Source organism: Bison bison, unplaced genomic scaffold (assembly GCF_000754665.1).
Source record: "Bison bison bison isolate TAMUID 2011002044 unplaced genomic scaffold, Bison_UMD1.0 scf7180017864291, whole genome shotgun sequence".
Taxonomy (NCBI): Eukaryota; Metazoa; Chordata; class Mammalia; order Artiodactyla; family Bovidae; genus Bison; species Bison bison.
The window spans coordinates 12,651,200-12,674,711 of record NW_011494863.1 but is presented as its reverse complement, the minus strand read 5'-3'; the positions used below and the strand labels follow the sequence as shown (position 1 = coordinate 12,674,711).

At 47.2% G+C, this 23,512-nt stretch overlaps 2 protein-coding genes across 2 annotated transcripts in view; one reads left to right on the top strand and one right to left on the bottom strand.

The window, feature by feature from the left end:
* The window catches only part of FAT2 (FAT atypical cadherin 2), a 78,889-nt gene extending 77,026 nt beyond the window's left edge, over nucleotides 1-1,863 (top strand). Inside the window, exon 26 of the mRNA XM_010850598.1 lies at nucleotides 1-1,863. This exon is cut by the window's left edge and continues 4 nt beyond it. Within this exon, the coding sequence (XP_010848900.1) occupies nucleotides 1-450 (450 nt within the window). The 3' untranslated portion in view covers nucleotides 451-1,863.
* A 13,785-nt stretch (nucleotides 1,864-15,648) lies between these two features.
* The window catches only part of SLC36A1 (solute carrier family 36 (proton/amino acid symporter), member 1), a 50,214-nt gene continuing 42,350 nt past the window's right edge, over nucleotides 15,649-23,512 (bottom strand). Inside the window, exon 11 of the mRNA XM_010850596.1 lies at nucleotides 15,649-20,089. Within this exon, the coding sequence (XP_010848898.1) occupies nucleotides 19,818-20,089 (272 nt within the window). The 3' untranslated portion in view covers nucleotides 15,649-19,817. The remainder of the gene's footprint in view (nucleotides 20,090-23,512) is intronic.

Here is a 23,512-nt window from a genome sequence, read left to right as displayed (position 1 = left end):
GGCCCAGCGCCACCGTCACCTCACTGCCACCAGAATCCAGCCGTGATGCCGGACCCCAGTGGCCTCTACGGGGGTTTCCCCTTCCCACTGGAGCTGGAAAACAAGCGAGCACCTCTCCCACCCCGTTACAGCAACCAGAACCTGGAAGATCTGATTCCCCCTCGGCCCCCCAGTCCCCGGGAGCACCTGCCGGCTCCCTGTCTCAACGAGTACACGGCCATCAGCTACTACCACTCGCAGTTCCGGCAGGGAGGGGGAGGGCCCTGCCTGGCAGAAGGGGGCTACAAGGGGGTGAGCATGCGCCTCAGCCGGGCCGGGCCCTCTTATGCCGACTGTGAGGTGGGGGGTGGGCACCCCCTGGGCCGGGGCCAGCCCCAGGCCCCCCCCAACTATGAGGGCTCTGACATGGTGGAGAGTGATTATGGGAGCTGTGAGGAGGTCATGTTCTAGCTATCCTCAGAGGGAGGCAGGCAGGAGGCTGAGGACCCGACACCTCCCCCCCAACTGGTGGGAAATGAATTGAGCATGGCTGGGAAAGAGGGAGGGAAGCTCCCATACCCAGTCCAAGCTGCCAAATCTTGAAATGTGCTCTTGCAGACCCCAGCTGCTCCCTGAGGATGGAGGGAAGCTGAGGGTAGAGCTCTAGACACAGCGCACCAGGGCCCCCCGCAGAAAGGGGGTGCCCAGAGCCGTTACCCTGGAAACCCAGGAAAAACTGACTCCTGGGATAGGCAAGAGGCAGTGGGCCCCTCTGATGGTCCCCAGGGATTCAGAGCCTGAACTAGTGGGCCGACCCTGATGGGCACACTCTTAGACCTGCCCACAGCTGCGCTCTGCAGGCCATGGCGGGCCTGTGCCTCACAGGCAAGCACCACATCTGCTGTAGAGACAAGGTCCAAGGTCACAAACCCTGCGGGGCAACAGGGGCTCTGCAAGGGGCTGAGAGGTGAGCAGCAGGTGAACAGCTACCACATGTCACCTGTGCACCCTGCCTGCCAGGCATCGGAGGTAAGATGATGAACCTCGATGACGAAGGTTCCCCAGGGGCATCATTTGGCCTCAGTCTCCTGGTGGTCCCACTCCTCTAATCTAACTCCAAGCACCTTGTCTGTCCTTTTCTAAGTCATGTGACTTTCTACCAGCCAGGGTTTGCCAGGATCTGTGCAGCCCTGAACCATCTTTGTTAAAGAATTCAGACCTCATGAAACTCTGGGCTCTTCAGCCCAAGTTTCGCAAGCACTTTGGGCCAAAGGCAAGAAGGGCACGATTCTCCATTTTTGAAATAATTCTTAGGCACTTTTCAACCTTGCTGTCTGGATGAGCTGCCCCATAGGGACTCAATGTCCTCCCTAGACACAAGGAAGTCAACTCCTGAGCAGGGAAGGGTGGCAGCAGGGAGTCAGACACCAGGAGGGTCCTCTCCTGCCCCTCTGTCTCAGAGACCTGCCAGTCCAAGGATTACCTGCAGTGACTCAACCCTATGCATGGAGGGTCAGTATGGGTGCATGTCTGCACACATGGGAGTCCATGTATAGTACATGTGCACACATGTGCAGAATGTATGTAGCCAGGAGTGGGAGGGCCCAGAGGCTTCTGGTGGCCTGGCCACTCCTTCCTCTGCCACTCTGGTCCACTGCTTTTTCATGTGTGTTGTTTGGGAGACAAAAGTAAAAAGGAAGAGAAATGGTGACTCTTACCCACAAGGCTGCTGCTTACAGCTAGAGGGAGCTGTGTGGGTGAGAGGGTGTCTGTGTGTGTGGTTCACGGCTGTGCGGGCGACTGTGAGAGTGAGTGATGGGGTGCCTGGTTTCATTGCTCATCTGTTGTTGTTTTTTAACAATAAAATATCTTTTTTTACTGTTATTTTCTTTGTCACCTAGGCTGTTTGGGATTGGGTCAGGGGAAGGTCACAGGGGTCTACTGGCTATTCCAAGCTAAGGTTCATGGAGTCTGGGGGTTGGAAGGGACCCCACAGGTCACTAAGCACCATGATTCCCTTGAAAACCGGCTAACCTGCAGATCCCTGAGTTCCACCCACACATACAAAATCAGAACCTCTAGGGGTGGGGCCTAGGACACTGGAAAACCGCCTCTAGTTCTGACACAGCGGGGCACAGTGAGAGGACAAGTCTGCTAAGGAGCGAATGAATGAAAGGCCCAGGACAAGACTTCAGGACTGCTGACCTCTGGCCAGCACCCTTGGCAGCACAGAGCAGTGGCCAGGCTGAGGGGACTTACATCACAGGTCTTGGGAGGCCAGTCCCCTGCTGCCCAGAGTGACCTGTGGCCACAGCTCCACAGCTCACCTTGAGGCCCAGCTGGATGTGAATGTCACCAGGCAACCTGGTCCGTGCAGGCCTTGCCGGTCCATCACTGAGACTGGAGGGTCTAGTCCCTGCTGCCCAGCTCCCAGTGCAGGTAAGCAGAGAAGGCATGCACATGGGTGGTACCACAGCAGACAGTGGCTCAGGGGTCCAATGGGCTCGGTTCCAAACCGGCTCTGCCGCACCATAACGTGGCCTCAGGCAGGTACGACCGGGCCTCTCACTGGTCAGTAAAATGAAGAGTAAGTAATACCCCTATTCTGAGAGATAAGTTCAAAGAGCTGATAGCAGCATAAACAATAAATGGTGACCCTTATGCTAGGGAACAATACCAGGTATAGTATGCAGATAGGATTAGCTTATCAGAACGGTGCAGGAAACCACAAAGAATCTAGTCCAGTGGCGCCCAAATTTCTGTTGCTTTTTGATTTTACTTTTATGATTTTGATCCTGATAAAATGATACCTGTTCTATTGTTTACTTAATATTTTTCTTTTAGTGTATTTAGATTTTTAAAACTATTTTTATTCACCTTCAAAGGATAGGGCTTCCCTTGTGGCTCAGCTGGTAAAGAATCCACCTGCAATGTGGGAGACCTGGGTTCGATCCCTGGGTTGGGAAGATTCCCTGGAGAAGGGAAATGCTACCCACTCCAGTATTCTGGCCTGGAGAATTCCATGGACTGTATAGAGCATGGGGCGCAAAGAGTTGGACATGACTGAGGGGCTTTCATTTTCACTTTCGGACTTCCCTGGTAGTTCAGCCGATAAGAAGTCTGCCTGCAATGCAGGCGACCTGGGTTCAATCCCTAGGGTAGGAAGATCCCCGTGGAGAAGGAAATGGCAATCCACTCCAGTATTCTTGCCTGGAAAATCCCATGGACAGAGGAGTCTGGCAGGCTACAGTTCATGGGGTCTCAAAGAATGGGACACAACTGAGCAATTTCACTTCTCACTCTCTAAAAGGATAATATCCATAGATGAAAACAAGTAAAAGTTACTAATTTTTCTAGCGCCACATGAAAACACATGAACATTCCGGTTTTCAAAATGACTGTCCAGGGTCCCCTAAATCACCTCTGGGAAACACAGATCCAGTTCGTCATCATTCCCAATGCTCCTCACCCTGAGGCCTGCAGAGGAGAAGGCGTGGATCTGAAGTCCCACAGGTAGCACTTCACAGTAGTGAGACCATATTCAGGTCTGATCCCAGACTGGGGGTCTCCCTAGAAAACTCCCTGCTCTTCTCATAAATGCAGAGCCTTTCTCTAGCCAGCCCACTTCTCTCCGCACCAGGTCCCTCCTTCCCTTTGTCTCCTGCACCTGCACATTTGCAGATCAGCCACTAGAGGGCTCTTTGGGATCAAGATATAGAGCTGTGGCAGCCCCAAATGTTTCTCAGGGAAATCCTCAAGCCACTGGGGTTCTGTCTCAAAATGTCCTGAGTCTGACACAGCGAGACAGTGGCATAGAAAGGCAGAGACCCAGGCAAGACCCACCTGACTTGACCCAGGTGAAAACACAGTTCACCACAATCATCCTCAGCATCACTTCTTACTGGCACTTGCTATATGACAGGTGTTGTGCAAACGCTTGGCATGTCTTATCTCATTTAATCCTCATCATGGTGTGATGAGCTTTATTTTTTTGGGCTCCAAAATCACTGTGGATGGTGACTGCAGCCATGAAATTAAAAGACGCTTGCTCCTTGGAAGAAAAGCTACTGACAAACCTAGACAGTGTATTAAAAAGCAGAATCAGTTTGCTGACAAAATTCTGTCCAGTTAAAACTACAATTTTTCCTGTAGTCATGTACAGATGTGAAATGGGATCATAAAGAAGGCTGAGCGCTGAAGAATTGATGCTTTCAAACTGTGGTGCTGGAGAAGATTCTTGAGAGTCCCTTAGACTGCAAGATCAGATCAGTCAATCCTAAAGGAAATCAAGCCTGAATATACACTGGAAGGACTGATGCTGACGCTTCCACCTGATGCGAAGAGCCAACTCACTGGTAAAGACCCTGAAGCTGGGAAAGATTGAAGGCAGGAGGAGAAGGGGACGACAGAGGATGAGATGGTTGGATAGCATCATCAACTCAATGAACATGAGTTTGAGCAAACTCCGGGAGATGGTGAAGGACTGGGAAGCCTGGCGTGCTGCAATCCATGGGGTCGCAGAGTTGACATGACTGAGCGACTGAACAACAGCAACAACAAGGCTTGTGGTGTGAATACTGTCATCTCTGTTTTATAGATGGAGGAAAAGAAGAACACAAATTAAGTGGCTTGGGACTTCCCTGGTGGTCCAGTGCCTAAGACTTCACACCCCTCAATGCAGGGGACATGGGTTCTATCCAGGGAACTAGTTCTCGAGTGTTGCAAGCAAGAGTTCGCATGCTGCAACTAAATATCCTGAGTGCTGAAACTAAAGCCTGGCGCAGCCAAATAAATAAATAAATATTTTTGAAAAAGTAAAGACAAAAGACTATTTACAATATTTACATTTTTAAAAAGAACAAGAAGTTAAGTGGCTTGTAACTTATGGCAGTGACTTCAAGTGGAGTCTCCCAGTTCATGAGTGCTAGGGTCAGGATTCAATCCAGGGATGCCTGACTCCAGAACTATGCCTTATATTTGAGTTTTTGAAACTAATCATAAATACGGGACATCAGAAGATTAAGGAACAGGAGCAACTAGGACTGAGAGGGCTTAGTCCAATGAGCCAACTAAGTTCAGAGACCAAGAATGTCACTATAATTCTAGGTGGTATTAACAGCTGGAGTGTCTGGGTTTGGGGACGTAGAGTCTGCTCAGTCCCCCAGGGTTCAACTTAGGCCACCCTGGTAATCCTGTATCCAGTTCCGAGGCTGGGCCTTAAGAGTGACACAGCAATCTTGGGCACGGCTAGAGGAGGGCAGCCAGGAAGGGGTTGGGGAGGACTCAGAACCATGTTCCAGGAGGAAGGGCAGCTGGAACCCACCAGGACCTATGGCAAGGGAATTGTGAGACTGCTCCTTGCAAGGGCAGCCTGCACTGCCGCACCATCACATGGCGTTTCTCAAGGCCTCACGAAGAAGCATCTTCCAGGAACAAGAGCAGTGTTTTGGAGGGACACACATGACGTCTTGGGGGAAGAGCAGCAAAAAGTGAGTGTCCGGGGGTAAAGACAGGCAGGCAGAGCCAGACTACCGTTTTGTGGACTGAAGATTAGAGATTATTGGTGGGGGGATTGGTTTCAGTTTCACCCAGCACTCACCAGTTCCTAACAGGCCACAGACCTGTACGTACAACAGGGGCAGGGGACCCCTGTTTTAGAGAGCAGCAGCCATCACAACTGGGTATCAAAGTTGAGCTTCAGGTTCAGCACAGGGAGAAGGACTGGCTGGGCTAAGAGAACAGCACAAAGGGAAGGCCTGAAGGTTTAAAGTATTTCAGCACTGGGGGGAGTTCTGATGGGTGGGGGTGGAGGGACAGTGGAGCCCAGGGTGGGGAGAACAGCCTGGGGTGGGAACGTGGGAGGAGTTAGGTGCACAGATGGGGGTCTGGAGACACACTGTGTCCACCGAGGGATGCGAGGGGAGGAGTGACAGAATCAGGTGGCAGGGCAGTGGATCCAAGGGCCAAAGACATGAGGTCTAGAATCAGACAGACCTGGCTCCACCATTTAGAAACGTGAGATCTTAGGGACTTCCCCAGTGGTCCAGTGGTTAGGACTCCACGCTCCCACTGCAGGGGCATGGGTCTGATCCCTGGTCGGGGGACTAAGATCCTCCATACCCTGTGGTGTGGCCAAAAATGATAATAATTCTGGATTTTTCAAATCTCCTGCAATTGTATTATCATACTTGCATAATTTAAAAAATTAAAATAATAATAATAATAGAAAATGTGTTATCTTGGGCATCATTTAAGCTGTTATGCTTTAGTTTGAAAAGCAGGGATATTAGCAGCACCTTACCTCTCTGGGTCTGAGGACAGAATATAGGTAAAGTGCTTAGCATGGTTGGCACAGTAAATGCTTAGAAGACGTTAATATGTTATCATTGCTATTAAAAAGCAGATCCTATTGTAGTATCCATGATCACACATCTTTGTTTCACAGCCAAGACACAAGGACATCTCCCCAGTTAGGGGTAGGTAGAGGCTAAGTACGTTAAAGCAGCAGTTCTTGAGAGGGTGGTGATTTCCAAACAACCTCTCACACTCAACACACACACACACAAACAACACACAGAGAAGTCTGACCATGTCTGGAGGCACCTCGGGTTGTTATGACTGGCAGGATGCAGGTGGCATCCAGTGAGTAGACCAGAGATGTTGATAAAAATCCTACAGTGCACAAGACAGTCTCAACAGCAAAGAATAATCCAGCCCAAAGTGTACACGGTATCAAGGCTGAGAAGCTCTGTCCTGAGGAAATATATGTGGTCTTTAAGTAGCACATAGCAGCTGGGAACTGGCAAAAGCACACTTATGCCAAAAATTATAGTTATAGCACATGGTTTTGCTCATTTATAAAAAGGCACCATTCTAGATTCTACATTTGTCAGAGTAAATATCAATATCAGGGTGAATAAAAAGCAATCCAAATATATATACACACATGTATACATATGTGTGTGCACATATGTGTATACATATATGTATGTACACGTGTGTGTGTGTGTGTGTGTGTGTGTATACCTAAAATAATATACCATATACCATGACCAAGTGGGACTTATTCCAGGTAAGCTAGGTTGGTTAACTATTCAAAGATGATCCATTTTAATCCATCATATCAACAGGCAAAAAAGAAAAATTTTAATGTCATAGCAATTGATGCAGAAAAGGCATTCAACAAAATTAAGCCATTTATGATTTCAAGAAAATCTCTCAGTACAGGAATACAGGGGAACCTCTATAAAGTCCTGTAGTTGGTATCATATGTAAAGGTGAAAGACTGAAAGCTTTCCCTGTAAGACCAGGAAAAAGGTTAGAATGTTCACTGGGACCACTCTTTTCTAATATAGGGGCTTCTCAAGTGGCACTAGTGGTAAAGAACCCTCCTGTCAGTACAGGAGATGTGGGTTTGATCCCTGGGTTGGAAAGATCTCCTGGAAGAGGGCATGCCAACCTACTCCAGTGTTCTTGCCTGGAGGATCCCCATAGACAGAGGAGCCTGGCAGGCTACAGTCCATGGGGTCAGAAAGAGTCAGACACAACTGAAGTGACTTAGCACGCATGCATTGAAAGTTCTGGCCAGTGCCGTAAGACGAAAGAAAAAAAGAAAAAAAAAAAAGGTATACAGATCAGAAAAGAAGTACAACTACTATTTGCAGACAACATGAACATCTGCATAGAAAATCCCAAGAATCTTACCAAAAACTCATAAAACTACAAAGTAAGGGCAGAAACATCACAAGACAGAATAATACTCATAAATGAATTTCATTTTTATATAATACAGATGTATATGTGGAAACTGAAATAAAAAACACAGTACCACTTACCACTGCTCCAAAGAAAATTAAATAAATCTAACAAAACATTTACAAGATCTGGTAAATGGCTAAAATAGAAAATAACAACACCACCAAATGCTGGCAAAGATGCAAAAAAAAAAAAAAAAGCTAGATCATTCATATACTGCTGATGGAAAGGTAACATGGTACAGTCACTCTATAAACTCGTTTGGAAGATTCTTTTAAAACTAAAAACAGGCTTTACATATAACCCAGCAATTGCACTTCTGACATACATCACAGAGAAATAACTTTTTTTCACAAAGAAACTTATACATAGATATTCACAGTAGCTTTATTTGTAAGAGCCAGACCTGGAAACTATGCAAATTTCCTTCAATAGGTAAATTGATAAACAACCTGTGGTATGTCCATACCATGGAATACTACTCAGCAATGAAGAGGGACAACCGATTCATACATGCACCAACTTGAATGATCCTCAAGGAAATTACACTGAGTGCAAGAAGTCAAACTCACAAGGATACATAGAATATAATTACATTTATAGAACATTCTTTAAATAATATAATGACAGAGATGACGAACAAACAGATTAGTCATTACCAGGGGATAGCAGATGTTGGTAAGGTTCAGGATGTGGATGTGTCTACGAAGGTGTCAGGTGAGTGTATGTTCCTCGGTTCTGTCTCGTCACAACAAAGATTTGGAGTGACGGACATTAAAGCCCTTGGCTCGTCACAACTCTCAGGTCTTGGACAGACCGTGTAATAGCTCTCAGACAAATCAGTGTTACAGCTCCGTGTTACAGCTCTATTTTATTTAGAAAATAGCAGGAGAATCCATCCTTGAGGCTTGAGGGCATGCCAACCCAAAGATGAGAAGAGAGTGGGGGAGCGCACCAGCGTGCGGGAAAGATAGAGAGAGAGCACTTTGGCTCCTCTTATTATATGTTTCTTCCTCCCCCTGGGCCTGCCCTATGTAAAGTGGGCTAGCCAGGGGTGCTGTTTGTTCTACCTGAGGTCCTCATTCCGGTCCTTGGACCTTCCTTGGACCTTTCTTTGTTCTATTTTCGTGGGCTTTTCCCTTCCTTGTCTTTTAGCCACAGCCATTTTGGACTCCTGTTTCCTATTCTAACTACCTAGCCAAAGGGTAGCATGAAGGGGTCTTGTGGTAAAGGTACCGTTAAGCACCATGACCGTGGTGGAAAAAGCCACACGTGACTAAAACTGTTTAGCCACACACACACGTACACAAGCATGCACACACACACAAATGAGTGCATTATAAATGGAGACACAAGAATGAGCTCCATGGATTGTGTCAATGTCAACTTCCTGGTTGTCATAATGTACTATTGAAGGAGGAAACAGACAGGCTCTATCTTGAAAGCAGGACTCCATCTTGGGCCGGACTGTGGACTTTGAGCTATATGCCCAGTATCTATGGATACGACATACCAACTGGAAAACCAGGACCCCCGGAAGGAAGAGCCCCAGAGCTCTCCATCGCCTAAAAGAATACCCTAATTATCTGTGTGACCGAATAGAATCATACATTCTATTATGCTTATTGGGGAATGACCACAAGCCTATTGATAATTGTCCAGTGTTAACTACCTGGGTTTAAGGCACATGAATCACAGGTTGACTTTGATTGTATCTTTCTTTTTCCTTTGTTCAGACTAGTTTCAGGGAATTTGAGGAGGTAGGTTTGGGCACGTACGCTTAGGGTATATAAAGTTTTCACAAAAACTGGTCAGGGTCCTTAGCTAAGAGGAGACTCTGCCTTGGGCCCGCCAGTGTAATAAACTGCACTCCACTCTCTGCATTGTCCTTCTGAGTGAGTTTGTTTCCCAGAAAGCGTGGCTACAACTCTATAGTCTTGCAAGCTGTCAACATGGGAGAGATGGGGTGAAGGGTGCACTGGATTCCCCTATATATTTCTTTGTACCTTTCTGTGAACCTATAATCACTTCAAAATAAAAAGTTTAATCTTTTTAAAGACCAAAGTTCTAAAAATATTTTTAAATTTACTTTTATTTATTTGACTGTGCTGAGCCTTAGTTGTGGCAGGCAGACGCTCAGCTGCAGCAGGTGGGATCTAGTTCCCTGACCAGGGATCAAAGCTGGGCCCCCTGCACTGGGAGCTCGAAGTCATGGCCACTGGACCACTAGGGAAGTCCCTAAAGACCAAATTTTAAAAGAAGAAAATTATTTGAATAAATACTCCATTCAAGAAGGTAGACCAGGGAACCAGGGAACTAAGGAATCAGGGAACCAAGCAAAGAAGGAAAATGGTCAACTCGATGAAGAGGAAGGTGAAGGAGGAGAAGAGGAGATGATGAAGATGCTGGTTACATCAAGTAATGAAACCAAGAAACAGAAAGCAGGTTTGTGACTGCTGCTAGGGAATGAACTACGAATGTGCACTACAACATGGATGGATTTTGACAGCATTATATAAAATGAAAGAAGCCAGAAAGGTCACGTATTGTTTGGTTCCATTTATATAAAGTATCCAGAATAGGAAAGTCCCATAGAGACAGAAAGCAGATTAGTAGTTGCCAGGGATAGGAGGAAGCAGTGTTTAATCACATTTTCTATTTTCTGCACTTTATGATGCTTTGACTTCTTGGGGTCTTTGTGGACCCAGAGACCGATTGCCCCTCCCAGAGTCAGCTGATTTCTAGAGACAGCAAACAGCCTGCCTGAGGACATCCCTTTGATATGCAAATCAACCAATCCAGAGTGCAATTCCCAACCCAACTCATCTTATCAGTATGGAACACAGTCCCCACCCTAAATCACTCCAGGAGTTATGGACAACTAGAGACCACCTTTACAGCCCAGGCTGCTCAAAGTGTTTACCTACCTAACCTCAAATTTGCTCATTTGATGTTAACCCTGCCCTGCCTCGCCTTTCCCACAAAAATCACCCTAAAGGCTCCCACGCACGCCTCTGTTTCTCTTCTGCCTCCTGATCACCCCTGGCACTTTTCTGTGTGGCTCTGCCTCCTGTTTCCATGGATCTGTGAGTATAAAAACTTCATCCTGAAACTTTCCTGGTGGCCCAGTGGTTAAGACTCTGCACTTCCAATGCAGGGGGCACAGGTTTGATCCCTGGTCAGGGAACTAAAGTCCCTGCCCATGTAGCCAAAAAATAAATAAACAAAATTTAAAAACTATCCTTCATGACAGTCCTGTTTCTGTGTACCTTACCATATCTAAGCAAAAAAATCCCATGTACATTTTAATTTTTTAAATTTATTTAATTGGAGGCTAATTACTTTACAATATTGTAGTGGTTTTTGCCATACGTTGACATGAATCAGCCATGGGTGCACATGTGTCCCCCATCCTGAACGCCCATCCCACCTCCCTCCCCATTCCATCCCTCAGGGTCGTCCTAGTGCACTGGCCCTGAGCGCCCTGTCTCATGCATCAAACCTGGACTGGCAATCTGTTTCACATATAGTAATATATATGTTTCAACGCTGTTCTCTCAAATCATCCCACCCTCGCCTTCTCCCACAGAGTCCAAAAGTGTGTTATCTCTGTGTCTCTTTTGCTGTCTCACATCATTCTCACCATGTGAGACATGACCATGTCTCACATGGTCATCGTTACCATCTTTCTAAATTCCACATATATGCATTAATATACTGTATTGGTGTTTTCCTGACTTACTTCACTCTGTATAATAGGCTCCAGTTTCATCCACTTCATTAGACCTGATTCAAATGTATTCTTTTTAATAGCTGAGTAATATCCCATTGTGTATATGTACCACAGCTTTCTTATCCATTTGTCTGCTGATGGACATGTAGGTTGCTTCCATATCCTGGCTATTGTAAACAGTGCTGCAGTGAACATTGGGGTACACGTGTCTCTTTCAATTCTGGTTTCCTCAGGGTGTATGCACAGCAGTGGGATTGCTGGGTGGTATGGCAGTTCTCAGAGAAGGCAATAGCACCCCACTCCAGTGTTCTTGCCTGGAGAATCCCAGGGATGGGGGAGCCTGGTGGGCTGCCGTCCATGGGGTCGCACAAAGTCGGACACGACTAAAGCGACTTAGTGGCAGCAGCAGCAGCAGCATGGCAGTTCTATTTCCAGTTTTTTAAGGAATCTCCACATTGTTATCCATAGTGGCTGTACTAATTTGCATTCCCACCAACAGTGTAAGAGGGTTCCCCTTTCTCTGCACCCTCTCCAGGATTTATTGTTTGTAGACTTTTTGATGGCAGCCATTCTGACCTATGTACATTTTAAAATGGCATGCAGGGATGGGATAGAAAGTGTTTAAAGCGTATATGGTTGCCATTTGGGGTGATAAAAATATTCTGGAGTTAGGTACTAGTAATAGCTGCACAACACTGTGAATGTGCTAATTGTCTCTAATGGTAAATTTATTCTGTATTTCTGCATTTTGCATTTCCACATAGACAATCATGTTGTTTATGAATAAAAAGTTTTAATTAAAAAAAAAAAAGACCAATACCAAAAAGACCTAGAAAAAGATGCACATCAGTAGTGGTTAGGCAAATGCAAATTAAAATCACAATGAGGTACCACTACACACCCATTAAGATGGGTAAAACTGAAAAACTGCAATGTGAAGTATTGGGAGGAATGAGGAGCAAGTGGAACTTCCATAAATTGTTGGTAAGAATCCAAAATGGTATAGCCACTTTGGAAAACAAATTTCCAATTCCTTATAAAGTTGATATACACTGAATCATACAACCTCACAATTACACTCCAAGGTTTTTACCAAAGAGTAATAAATACAAATAGGAAAAGGAGTATGTCAAGGCTATATATTGTCATCCTGCTTATTTAACTTATATGCAGAGTACATCATGAGAAACACTGGGCTGGAAGCAGCACAAGCTGGAATCAAGATTGCCGGGAGAAATATCAATAACCTCAGATATGCAGATGACACTACCCTTATGGCAGAAAGTGAAGAACTAAAGAGTCTCTTGATGAAAGTGAAAGAGGAGAGTGAAAAACTTGGCTTAAAGCTCAACATTCAGAAAACTAAGATCATGGCATCCGGTCCTATCACTTCATTGCAAATAGATGGGGAAACAGTGGAAACAGTGTCAGACTTTATTTTTTGGGGCTCCAAAATCACTGCAGATGGTGATTACAGCCATGAAAGATGCTTACTCCTTGGAAGGAAAGTTATGACCAACATAGACAGCATATTAAAAAGCAGAGACATTACTTTGTCAACAAAGGTCTGTGTAGTCAAGGCTATTGTTTTTCCAGTAGTCATATATGGATGTGAGAGTTGGACTATAAATAAAGCTGAGTGCTGAAGAATTGATGCTTTTGAACTGTGGTGTTGGAGAAGACTCTTAAGAGTCCCTTGGACTGCAAGGAGATCCAACCAATCCATCCTAAAGGAGGTCAGTCCTGGGTGTTCATTGCAAGGACTGATGTTGAAGCTGCAATTCCAGTACTTTGGCCACTTGATGCAAAGAGCTGACTCATTTGAAAAGACCCTGATGCTGGGAAAGATTGAGGGCAGGAGGAGAAGGGGATGACAGAGGATGAGATGGTTAGATGGCATCACCGACTCAATGGACATGAGTTTGGGTAAACTCCAGGAGTTGGTGATAGACAGGGAGACCTGGCGGGCTTCGGTAGCAAAGAGTCGGACACAACTGTGCGACTGAAGTGAACTGAACTGAATAAATACATGTGGCCACACAAGGATCTGGGCATGAATATTCATAGCAGCTTTATTCAGAACACCCAAAACTGGAAGCAACCCAAATGTCCAACAACTGGAGAATGAATAAACAAACTATGGTTCAACCACACAACAGAGTATCATTTTGAAATAAAAACAAACTCCTGACATGTCACAACATTAAGTATAAAAAGCATTATGCAAAGTGAAAGAAGCCAGACAGAAGGGACAACATGTAACGTTCCATATACATGACATTCTAGAAAAAGCAAAACTAGAGACAGAAAAGTTAGATGTGTTGTTCCCAAGGGCGAGTGGCATGGGGATGGGACTGATAGCAAAGGGACACAGGGACCTGTAGGGGTAAAGGAAACATTCTGTATCTTCACTGAAACGGTGGTCAGATGACTGCATGCATTTGCCCAAGCTCATCAAGTTGCGTACTTAAAAAAAAGTGACTTTTATCATATGTAAATTATATCCCTATTTACTCTCCCAAAGGTGGGAGGATATCAGTGGCCAAGGATCTAAAGGGAACTGGCTGAAGACACACAGTTTCTTGGCACACATCTGCAATGGGCTGGGTCTGAGGAAACCAACCTACTTAGCAAAAAGCCCTGGCTAGATCTAGGGTCCAAATCCAGTTCCTGTCACTCAGCTTATGTCTGTGTGAGTGCAGTGGGCTGACCTTGAGGGCCTTCGTTACCTGGAAGGAGGGATTATGGCCATTATGTATGGATATGAGCAGGAATAAAAACATGAACAGTCTAAGAAGGGCTGAATGCTCTGCCTGAAGCCAGTGAGCAAGACAAGATTATAATGAATGAACACAGAACCAAAAATACAAGTAAAACAGCTCCTCTCCAAATCTTGGTTTTCTTCAATTCAGCTAATACTTTATGTTTCATGAGCCCCTCATGCCAGGTACCATGTAGCATTCTCTCTAAGCCTCTCAACAGTCCCTAAGGGTGGCCCTCCCACCTGAGGCTGCAACAAGTAGGGCGAGGCAGCCAGCGCCTTAGGAAAGAGCTTGGGTTCTGCAACCACAAGGCTTGTGTAAGTATCCCAACTCTGTCCCTTGCTGGCCGCTGTCCTGGAACAGTCACTGAATGCCTTTGAGCCCCTCAGGTCCAGTAATAACACTGATCACAGAAAACAGTCATGTTTCCCCACCTTCCTCCATAAGTGTTGTGCCTCAACAGTGCTCCTTGAGGGCTCTGCTTTTACAGAAGTCTAATCTAGTGTCCAACGATTAGTTTTCAAGTCGTCTTAGGGGCAGCTTGGATGGCCTTGCTTTTCCTCTGCAATGTGACAAAAAAGGAAGGGGAGTCATCTCTTCCATGTCCTGACGTCTATCTCATCACTTCAAGAAAGCTGGGGGTAATACAAGTATTACCTCTTGTATCAGTCAGGGTTCTTCAGAGAAGCAGGACAAGTAAGATGGAGATGTACACACATGAAAACATATGGGAGGTGGTGGGGGGCGGAGAGAGGAGGAGACAAGAAACACACACACAGACGGGCATTTCAAGAACGTGTGTGATTGTGCAGGCTGGCAAGTTCAGAATGTACATGGCCAGCTGGTGATTAGAAACTCTTGGGCAGGAGTCAATGCTGTAGTCTGGAGGCAAAATTTTTTCTTTCTCAGTGAAACAACCTCCATTACGCTCTTGAGGCTCTTCAGCTGATTGGATGAAGCCCACACACATTTTGGGGATTATGTTTTTATTTAAAAGCAACTGACTGTGGACATTAACCACAACTACAAAATGCCTTCACGGCAACACCTAGGTTAGTGTTTAACTGAATAACTGGGTTATTCAATATAATCGCCCAACCACCTTGACACTGAAAACCATCACGCCTGTCCTGGGTGGTCCTCTGACATGCACAGAGGGGGCTAAGAATTCCTACGCAAGCTTTCAAGAGAAGCAGGAGTAGACTTAGGAAGAGCAGGATTGTCTAACAGAAAAGTAACTACCTGCCCTTTCTCAGGGACTCTCCATCCATAGGTGGGTCTGCTGTTCACACTACTCCCCTAGATGAGTTCTGTGACATAAACCAAGAAACATTTTGACCTAAGATCCAGTAAAGGGATCTGAGTGATCGGGGGAAAAAAAAGAGACAGAGAGAAAACGAAGACACAGACTCCAAGCTCTCAAAAATAAAAAATAAAGCTCATTTATTAAGGAAAAGTTTAACACATGATCCGTGTGCAGAACCCAAAACAAAATCTTCATGAGTCCCTGCATGACCCGCATTTCTACACGTACCGTTCAGAACGTACACATGCACACAGGCACATGACATACACGGGACTGTCTAGTTATCAAGACCCGCTGGATGGCAGTTTTTCATTTTCCTCTTGGTCACACATCCACTAACATGGTTTACAATAGAGTCACATAATTTTATTGTTCAGTAAATTTCAGTAAAACAAAACCACTTCCACAGCATCACCTTGATTGAAACAAAAGAACATGGCTGACAGCAGGCAACTTCACCATTACTCCCCACCGCGACTCTGGTAACCTCAGCTCAGCACCATTTATGTCCCCTGGCCAGGGAAAGACCCGGGGATTAAAGGACAGGGAAGAAATGTCACAGGCTGATGCCGTGAGTGCAAACAGCTTTGCAACTAGCAGGACTGTCTAAAAGTATTAACCATGATTTCAATATAAACCGTACTCTTTCCTTTCCTCTTAATGGTCTTGGAGATGCGTAATGTACCTTGGAAAATTAAATTCTAAGGCAGACTTGGAGCCGACTCCTGTACATCAAGTCAAGCCTTTTTAATTTTATTTCCACCAAGAAGCAGCTTTATGTTCTGAGCTAGGTAGATGCCAGGGCTCACCTGAACATCCAATCAGCCATGAAATAAAACAAACTGATACAGACTCCCTTGCAGTGAGTAGTGAATAAAGAGAGCTGTAAACAGACATAAATTGAGATTCTGCACTTCCAAAACACATGAGGCAAACATGTAGTGTTAAACAGAGATGATGTTCTACAATTTAGGAAGGGAGAGATTTGAGGGAAAAAAAAGCCAGGCAGGAGAACAAGGAGGGGGAAAAGATTTTCCTAACATACCTGTTTGGAGATCATCACTTTAAGACAACTTTGCAAACTGCAAAGTTTGCCTTTCGTGGGGGTAGAGGGTAAACGGTGAGCATTATCAGCCAGTAAATCTGACTGGAAAGGTGACTGACAGAGGAGTTAAGCTGCAGGTTCTAGGCTAAGACACACCACACAGTCACATCCATCTGGCCAGGGTCTGTGCACATGAAGGGCTCTTAGCAGCACAACATAAATATAAATAATGCCACTTGTGAATGGTACAACTTCTAGAAAAAGTGACTAGAGGATGCCAGGTCACGCTGTTCCCAGCAAGAACCTGCATTTAAGGAGAGGTATACTGCCTGCAGGGAGTTGGAAACCTGCTCCTGATAGTGGCGTCTGCAGGAAGGAACAAGGGGCTCTGAGAAGCTACCTCTGGGCTGATGGAACCTGGGGCCGCCCTGGGGAGGCTGGAGAAGGACACAGAGTGAACAGCACTGGGCCAGAAAGCCCTATCGTTTACCTTTGGTCAGAAAGATGTGGCCCCACATCCATGCAAGCCTTTGCTCTTTTGTTCCCTGATTGGTCTCCTACTTATGCTGGGGCTTCTTCACCAGAGACTAAAGCAGGGCCCAGGGAGAGGCTGCGAAGTAAGCAGGGAGGGAGCCCTGACTGAGAAGCCCCGTGGGCAGCAGACTAAGCTTCCCTGAGCTGGGCTCGCCAGCTGCTTCTGTAAAAGGAAGGGCTTCTTCCACTAAACCATCTGGCCAACCCTTTACTCGACAACTGACTGCTGTGCAACTGCACAAGCAGGAAGGTCCCCATGGCATCCACCTTGCCTGGGTCTCCTGAAGCAGCCATGTGATCAGGCTGCCCGAGAAGAAAAAGCACAGGAAGCTATCGAACAGGGCAAGGCCAGGCCAAGCTAGTTTCCTGAAGCCCCAAGGCTGCAGCAGTCTCTCCTACATACCAGGTCCCCTGGCAGGGGCCCTGAAGCAATAGACATGGGGCCAAAAGACCTCAGGATCGTGCTGTCCAGTTGTCAGGTCCCAGCATCCCAGACTGGGTCTCAAGAGCCGCCTGGACAGGACTGCCTCTAGCTGTGCCCTGAGCACACAGAAGCCTCCACCGTGGAAGCTGTGGGTGGGACACATGTCTGAGCCCTTAATAGTGGCCCACACCTTCTCGATGGAAACAAATACTCAGGACCGCTCTGGAAAGACTGCTGGAGCCTGGGCTTGCAAATGGGAGCTAAAGGTTCTTGAAGTTACACTTTGGTAACCAGAAGTTACTCAGAAAGCTTGAGGCTCCAGAGGGCAGGGCCACTGCTACCTCCAGTTAGAACCCTGGTCACATGAGCACCTGTGAGTGACCACCAAAGAGCCGAAAGAATGGGGGAAAGTGTTCACTTTCCTAAGGGAGACCAGATCACCACTGACTGCATCTTCCTAAGTGAACAAATGATTAAGTAGGTCAGGTGTCACTGAATGAGAGAGTCTGGCTTTGGAACAGAAGAGAAAGAAAAAAGCTGGGGCTGTGAGGGTGGGTCCCAGCCCCCAAGAGCTTTGGTGAAACACAAAAAGTAAACCCCTGATAAAGGAGTGCTGCTCTCCCCACTTTCAGGTAAGAGGCTGGCAGGGGTGGAGGACAGCACGACCCTGTTACCTACACAGGAGCATGTGCGTGCACACACACACATACACAACTCAAGAGACGGAGATTCAGTGAACAGCCTTCTGTGATACCTGTCACACCAAGAGGGAAGAGGCAGCCGACAGTGCAATGGACATTTCCAAGCCTTCTCTGCAGTTTGTCCCCACACCTGATGGTTGACCTTGAGGTGAGTCAGCCCTGAGGCTGCCTCTTTTCTGATACCCAGGGAGGCATGCGGGGTTGGGGGTAGAGGGACAAGGGCACGATTAGTGTTCAGAACACAGGAGACCGAAGTCCCAACCAAGTGGTTCCGTTAGAAGTCCAGATCCTGGAGGCAGCTTGGGGCTGGGTACTTTGCCCACCCGCCCTGTCCTCCACGGCTTGTAAACACCCGAGCACCACATGTAGTGTTGGACCAGCTGCTGCAAACTCTGGGAACTGCCCTTCACACTGGCCTCATCTTCTCGTTCACAGCAAGAGTCGGGGTGTCCTCCTGGACGCTGCCGTGCCGTCTGTCCGTCAGGAGCTGAGGTGGGGAACAGGTCTGAATGCACAAAGCGGCTGTTTTCTAAGCCTCCTATGGAGAGAAACCCACCCCACGTCGCCATTCTTCCCCTCCGCTTCGTGCAACATCTCCTGAGTCCTTCCTGCCTTCTCAGGAGGAAATCAGGTTGGTTGACGGGAGGCAAGGTCCGTGACTCCCCACAGAGGTCCGCACTTCGATGGTCCTGACTAAAAGCTCTGGGGTCCTCGGCCAAGGGTGCTGAGGGCCTCCGTAGACACCTCCTGGACTCAGTTTCCTCTCAGAGGGAGGAGTTGAGTGAGAGTTTACTGAGGAAGGAAAAAGTTGCAAATAGGCCCAGATCTAGAGACAGAATCTAAAAACAAAAGCTGGTTTTAAATAAAATATAAATATTTTCAATTTTGGCAGCACTTGATATCTTTCAGCAGTTCGAGCAACTAAGATAACAGTATCGTGACCCATGCGAGGAAACCGGAGAGGAGGTGGTGTTGCCAAGGGTCACGGCAAGCCAGAGAAAGGCCAAAACCTCTAGCTTTGGGGGCTGGTTTTCAACTACTAGGTAGGCTCCACTACTGGGCGGAGACTTGAATAGGCAGGAGAATACTGAGGTAAAATATTTGGGAGAGAGCTAAGAGGTGGGCTTGGCTTGATAAAGAGGGGCACGCCCACATTATTTCATCTAGGCTTGGCCCGGGCAAGGAGAAAACATGAGGTGACAGACACTGAAATTTTTAGATAAAGTGAATTGTGCAACAGGGATAATTTGGAGAGGTGGGTCAGAAGGAGAAAGGCAGGCAGTGAAGGGAGGAGGTGGGATCAGGGAAAAGAGGTGAAAAGTTCCGGGTTAAAATAAGTACAAATAAACAGAGATGGCGCTGCCGCTAGAGGTACCTCCCACGCAGCAGCGAATCTGCTGCCCACGCCCTGCCCTGTCTTCATCCCTACCTGACCCAGGGTACCTAGGAGCCAGGTAGGGGTTCTCAGACAGCGACCTTACGTTCCCCCAGAGCCTGGACCCTGCCTGAGGCTCTGGAGCCAGGTGCTGGGGGAACACACAGGGTGGAGTGGGCTGGTGCAGGGACGCACCCAGCCTGCTATACAAAGGCACTGGTGGAATTGATGAAGATGGGAGCGCTGCTTGGCTGGATCAGCTCATACAGGGTCAGACACGTCCCTACCACAAAGCCCACGAAACCCAGGATGCTGATCAGGGCGTCCTTGACAATGGTGATGGGGCTCATGCCCTCCGAGTAGTAGGTGGTGATCTCCAGGAGGGGCGGGATGATGAGGGCCAGGGCACTGCTGCTCACGGAACCCACCAGGGAGATGACCAGGTCCAGGCGGGGGATGAGGATGGCCAAGATGCCTGTGGGAGAGAGGACACGCCTGTTGAGGACCACCCAGAGCTGGGAGAGACCGCCTTACCATTCAGCAAATCTAGCAAGTCCGTCTCACAGAAGGGGGCGCTCCAAGGAAGCCAAAACATCATCCAGCTCAATTTCTCATTGCACAGATGAGAAAACTGATGCCTGGAGAGGTGGCATAACCCAGGACTCACTGCAAGGTAGGCAGAACTGGGATGGGAACCCAGATCTCCCAGCTTCTCCTGTCACAGTCTGTGACTTCCATCTTTCTGAGGAAAAGGAGCCAAATTACATCCCAGGGCAATCTGGTCCTACTAAAGGACAGTGAGTGGAGAGCAGAAAAAGAGGTAGACCTTTTCTGAGCGACTGCTCATCTTCTTACCCCTGAGGGTACCTCTGACACAAACCTCTCTACTTGAAAGACAAGAAATGAAATGGTGGGAATGGGGGGACCCTCCTTCTGAACAATCCCATGTAAGCCCCATGGCATAGAGCACTTTCACGCAGCGAAAAGAAGCAGATCTGTGTGCAGGCTGACCTCAAGAGCGAAGCCCCCCACGATGACTGCATTCCTGTGTCAGGACAAGCCGGTGGCTTCCAGACCTGACACTTAGCCCGGGTGTATGTGAAGAAGGTGCAGAGATGATAAAGATGAAATGAGGACTGCGTGAGGAAACGCCACAGCTTTCCATAGCACACCAACACCTGTACCACCAGCCAGCTAGTCAGACAGTGCTGTTTAAATCCAAGCAGAGGACTTACTCCATTGCCCACTGACCCTATGACTTCCCCTAACTCAGCTCTCCACTCGGGGGGCGGGTAGTGGTGAAGGCCAATGTTTCATAGGTTTATTGAGGATTATGGGCTCTGGAATTGGGCACTAGTGTTTGGACTCTGGCTCTGTCTTGAGTGACACATGGCTCTTTTCTACTCCCCAGTTTTCTTGTTGATGAGATGAAGATATAAAAGCTCCCGTGATGATCAAAGGAGGTTACAGAGGCACTTAACAAAAGGCCTGGTGTACACCAGGCACACAATACAGTTAATATTATCAGCAGTAGTGTATATTTCGTTGCTCATGGCAAGTGCACCGTTAACTCGCTAATAATCAAATTATTTTGATGAATCGTCTTCCCCATTGCTGGGCTCCGGCCAGCAGTTCTGAGCATTGAGACAGTAATCCAGAGCACATCTATCTCCTCCCTGATCTCTATAAGAGACTCACACTGGACACAGTAGACTCACACTGCTAACTGCTGCTGAGGGTTTCAATTCTACATTCATTTCATAAAGCAGAAGCGAAGTCCAACTGCTCTGAGGAAGGCATCACAGTGGTGAGACGCCAGAACTTCTTAATCCTGTGCAGCCAACTGTACCCTCCAGATGGACTATTGGAATCAATTGCTGCTTCTTTGGGTGAGCACCAGATGAAAGCAGGGGCTACATTTAGAGGCCAGGTTTTAAGAGAAATACTCACTTTTTTGCCTGGAACACCACTCCATGCGGGAAGGCAAGAGGCAGGCTGGGAACCGGGATAAGCAGAGCCACGTCACCCGTCTCACATTCACTCACTCTGCAGTCGCGCCGTACAATAACGCCACTGTCACTAGCTATCCAAATCTGAATGAACTCGGTCCCTCAGTCACACCGGCCACACTGCAAGGACTCAACTGCCACCTGTGCCTCCTGGCTACTATCCTGGACAGCACAGACCTGGAGCACTCCCATCATGCAGAACGTCTACTGTCTAGCAGACAGCACTGGGAAACAAGCACTCGCTGAGCTGAATTCGCCTCTGCTCCATAGGTACAGACCTCCACAACATTATTATGGTCTCCGCAGAAAGACAGCCCTGAAGAATTTACATGATAGAAAGTGACAGAACTGGAACTAGGGCCTCAGGCACCTGATTCAGTAACATTATAGACCCAAAGATCAAGAAAATACAGAATGGTATGAGCAGGAGGAGGGAGAACAGGGGATCTGGCTGATCAGCAGAAAGATCCTGTCTGTGAAGAACTGAGGGGTTCAGATACCAGATTAGCTTTCCCAGAGACACACCACAATCATGAGGTAGAAAATCCAGTACAGGTCAGCCATGACCCCTCTCTGCTTTTCAGAGGACTCCAGACAAGGATTTTGAAGCCTGGTAACAAAAGGAGGTACAAGGAAAATGAGTTTCAGATCTGCCTATGCTGCCCAGGGTTTTACAACCTCAGGGCAATCCCTTCCTCTTTCTTTCTTCTACATTCAACCTTCATGGCAATTATCTCTGAATACCCTCACTGTTCTGAAGCCTTCAGAGTCTACCAAAGGTATAAGCTTTTAACTTGTTCTGCAAGTTTAAAATAGTCTGTTTCAGCCTTCAGCTATTTCTAAATAGAGTTGATGATGGCCCTCAAACCGTCAGGGTTGAGTTTGGAGGAAAGTTGGAAGTGTTTGTAGGTTGATGACAAAATGATGCTCTCATCACAGAAAACCTAAGACAACAAGAGCTGATCTGCTGTGTGACCTGGAGTAAGACACTTGCCTCTCTGGGGTCTGGATCTCTCTGCCTAATGTTTAACCACACAGTGGTGGCTCCAGATGTTTCAGTTCAGGTGAGCAATGGGACGGAAACAGCTGAGGCAGTCATCAGATCTGGGCCTTGGAAAGGCTGGTATAAGGGTGTGGTTAAGGGTTGGGACTCAAAATCTAGGCTCCAACCCACCACTGACCAGTCAGTTACTTAACCTAGTTAAGACATCTTCCCTACTGCTAAATAGGGATGGTCAAATGAGATCATTCAGGTAAAGAACTTGGAGTACTACACACATAACAAAGGCCTCATAAATGTTAGCTAACAGCATTATCCATCCCTGCTCAGGAGCAGGCTGCGTGTGACCTGGGGTGTGGAATCAGCTCCCATTCTGAGCCTAACTTCATTTACCCATGGAGTAAGGTGACTTCATTAACACTGGATAACTTGCATTGCACTTGACTCTGAAATTTTAAGCAACTGCACAATGCAGATTTAGTCACTTGGGAATGTGTTCTGGAATATGTCCCTCAATTCACTGTCTGGGAAGTACCATGTGCTGCTCCAGAGTGATACAGCTGACTCACAGGATTCCATCTTAGAAGACATGGTCGGGCCAAAAATGTAACTTCTAGCCCCCCTGCCCCCGACTAGGGCTTCCCTGGTGGCTCAGTTGGTAACAAATCCGTCTGCAATGCAGGAGACCCAGGTTCAATCCCTGGGTTGGGAAGATCCCCTGGAGAAGGAAAGGGCAACCTACTCCAGTATTCTTGCCTGGAGAATTCAATGGACAGAGAAGCCTGGCGGGCTACAGTCCATGGTGTCACAAAGAGTCAGACACGACTTGGCTACTAAACCACCGAGTCGCTCTGGTTTTGTACTATAAAAGGAAGTGTGAGTTATTCCT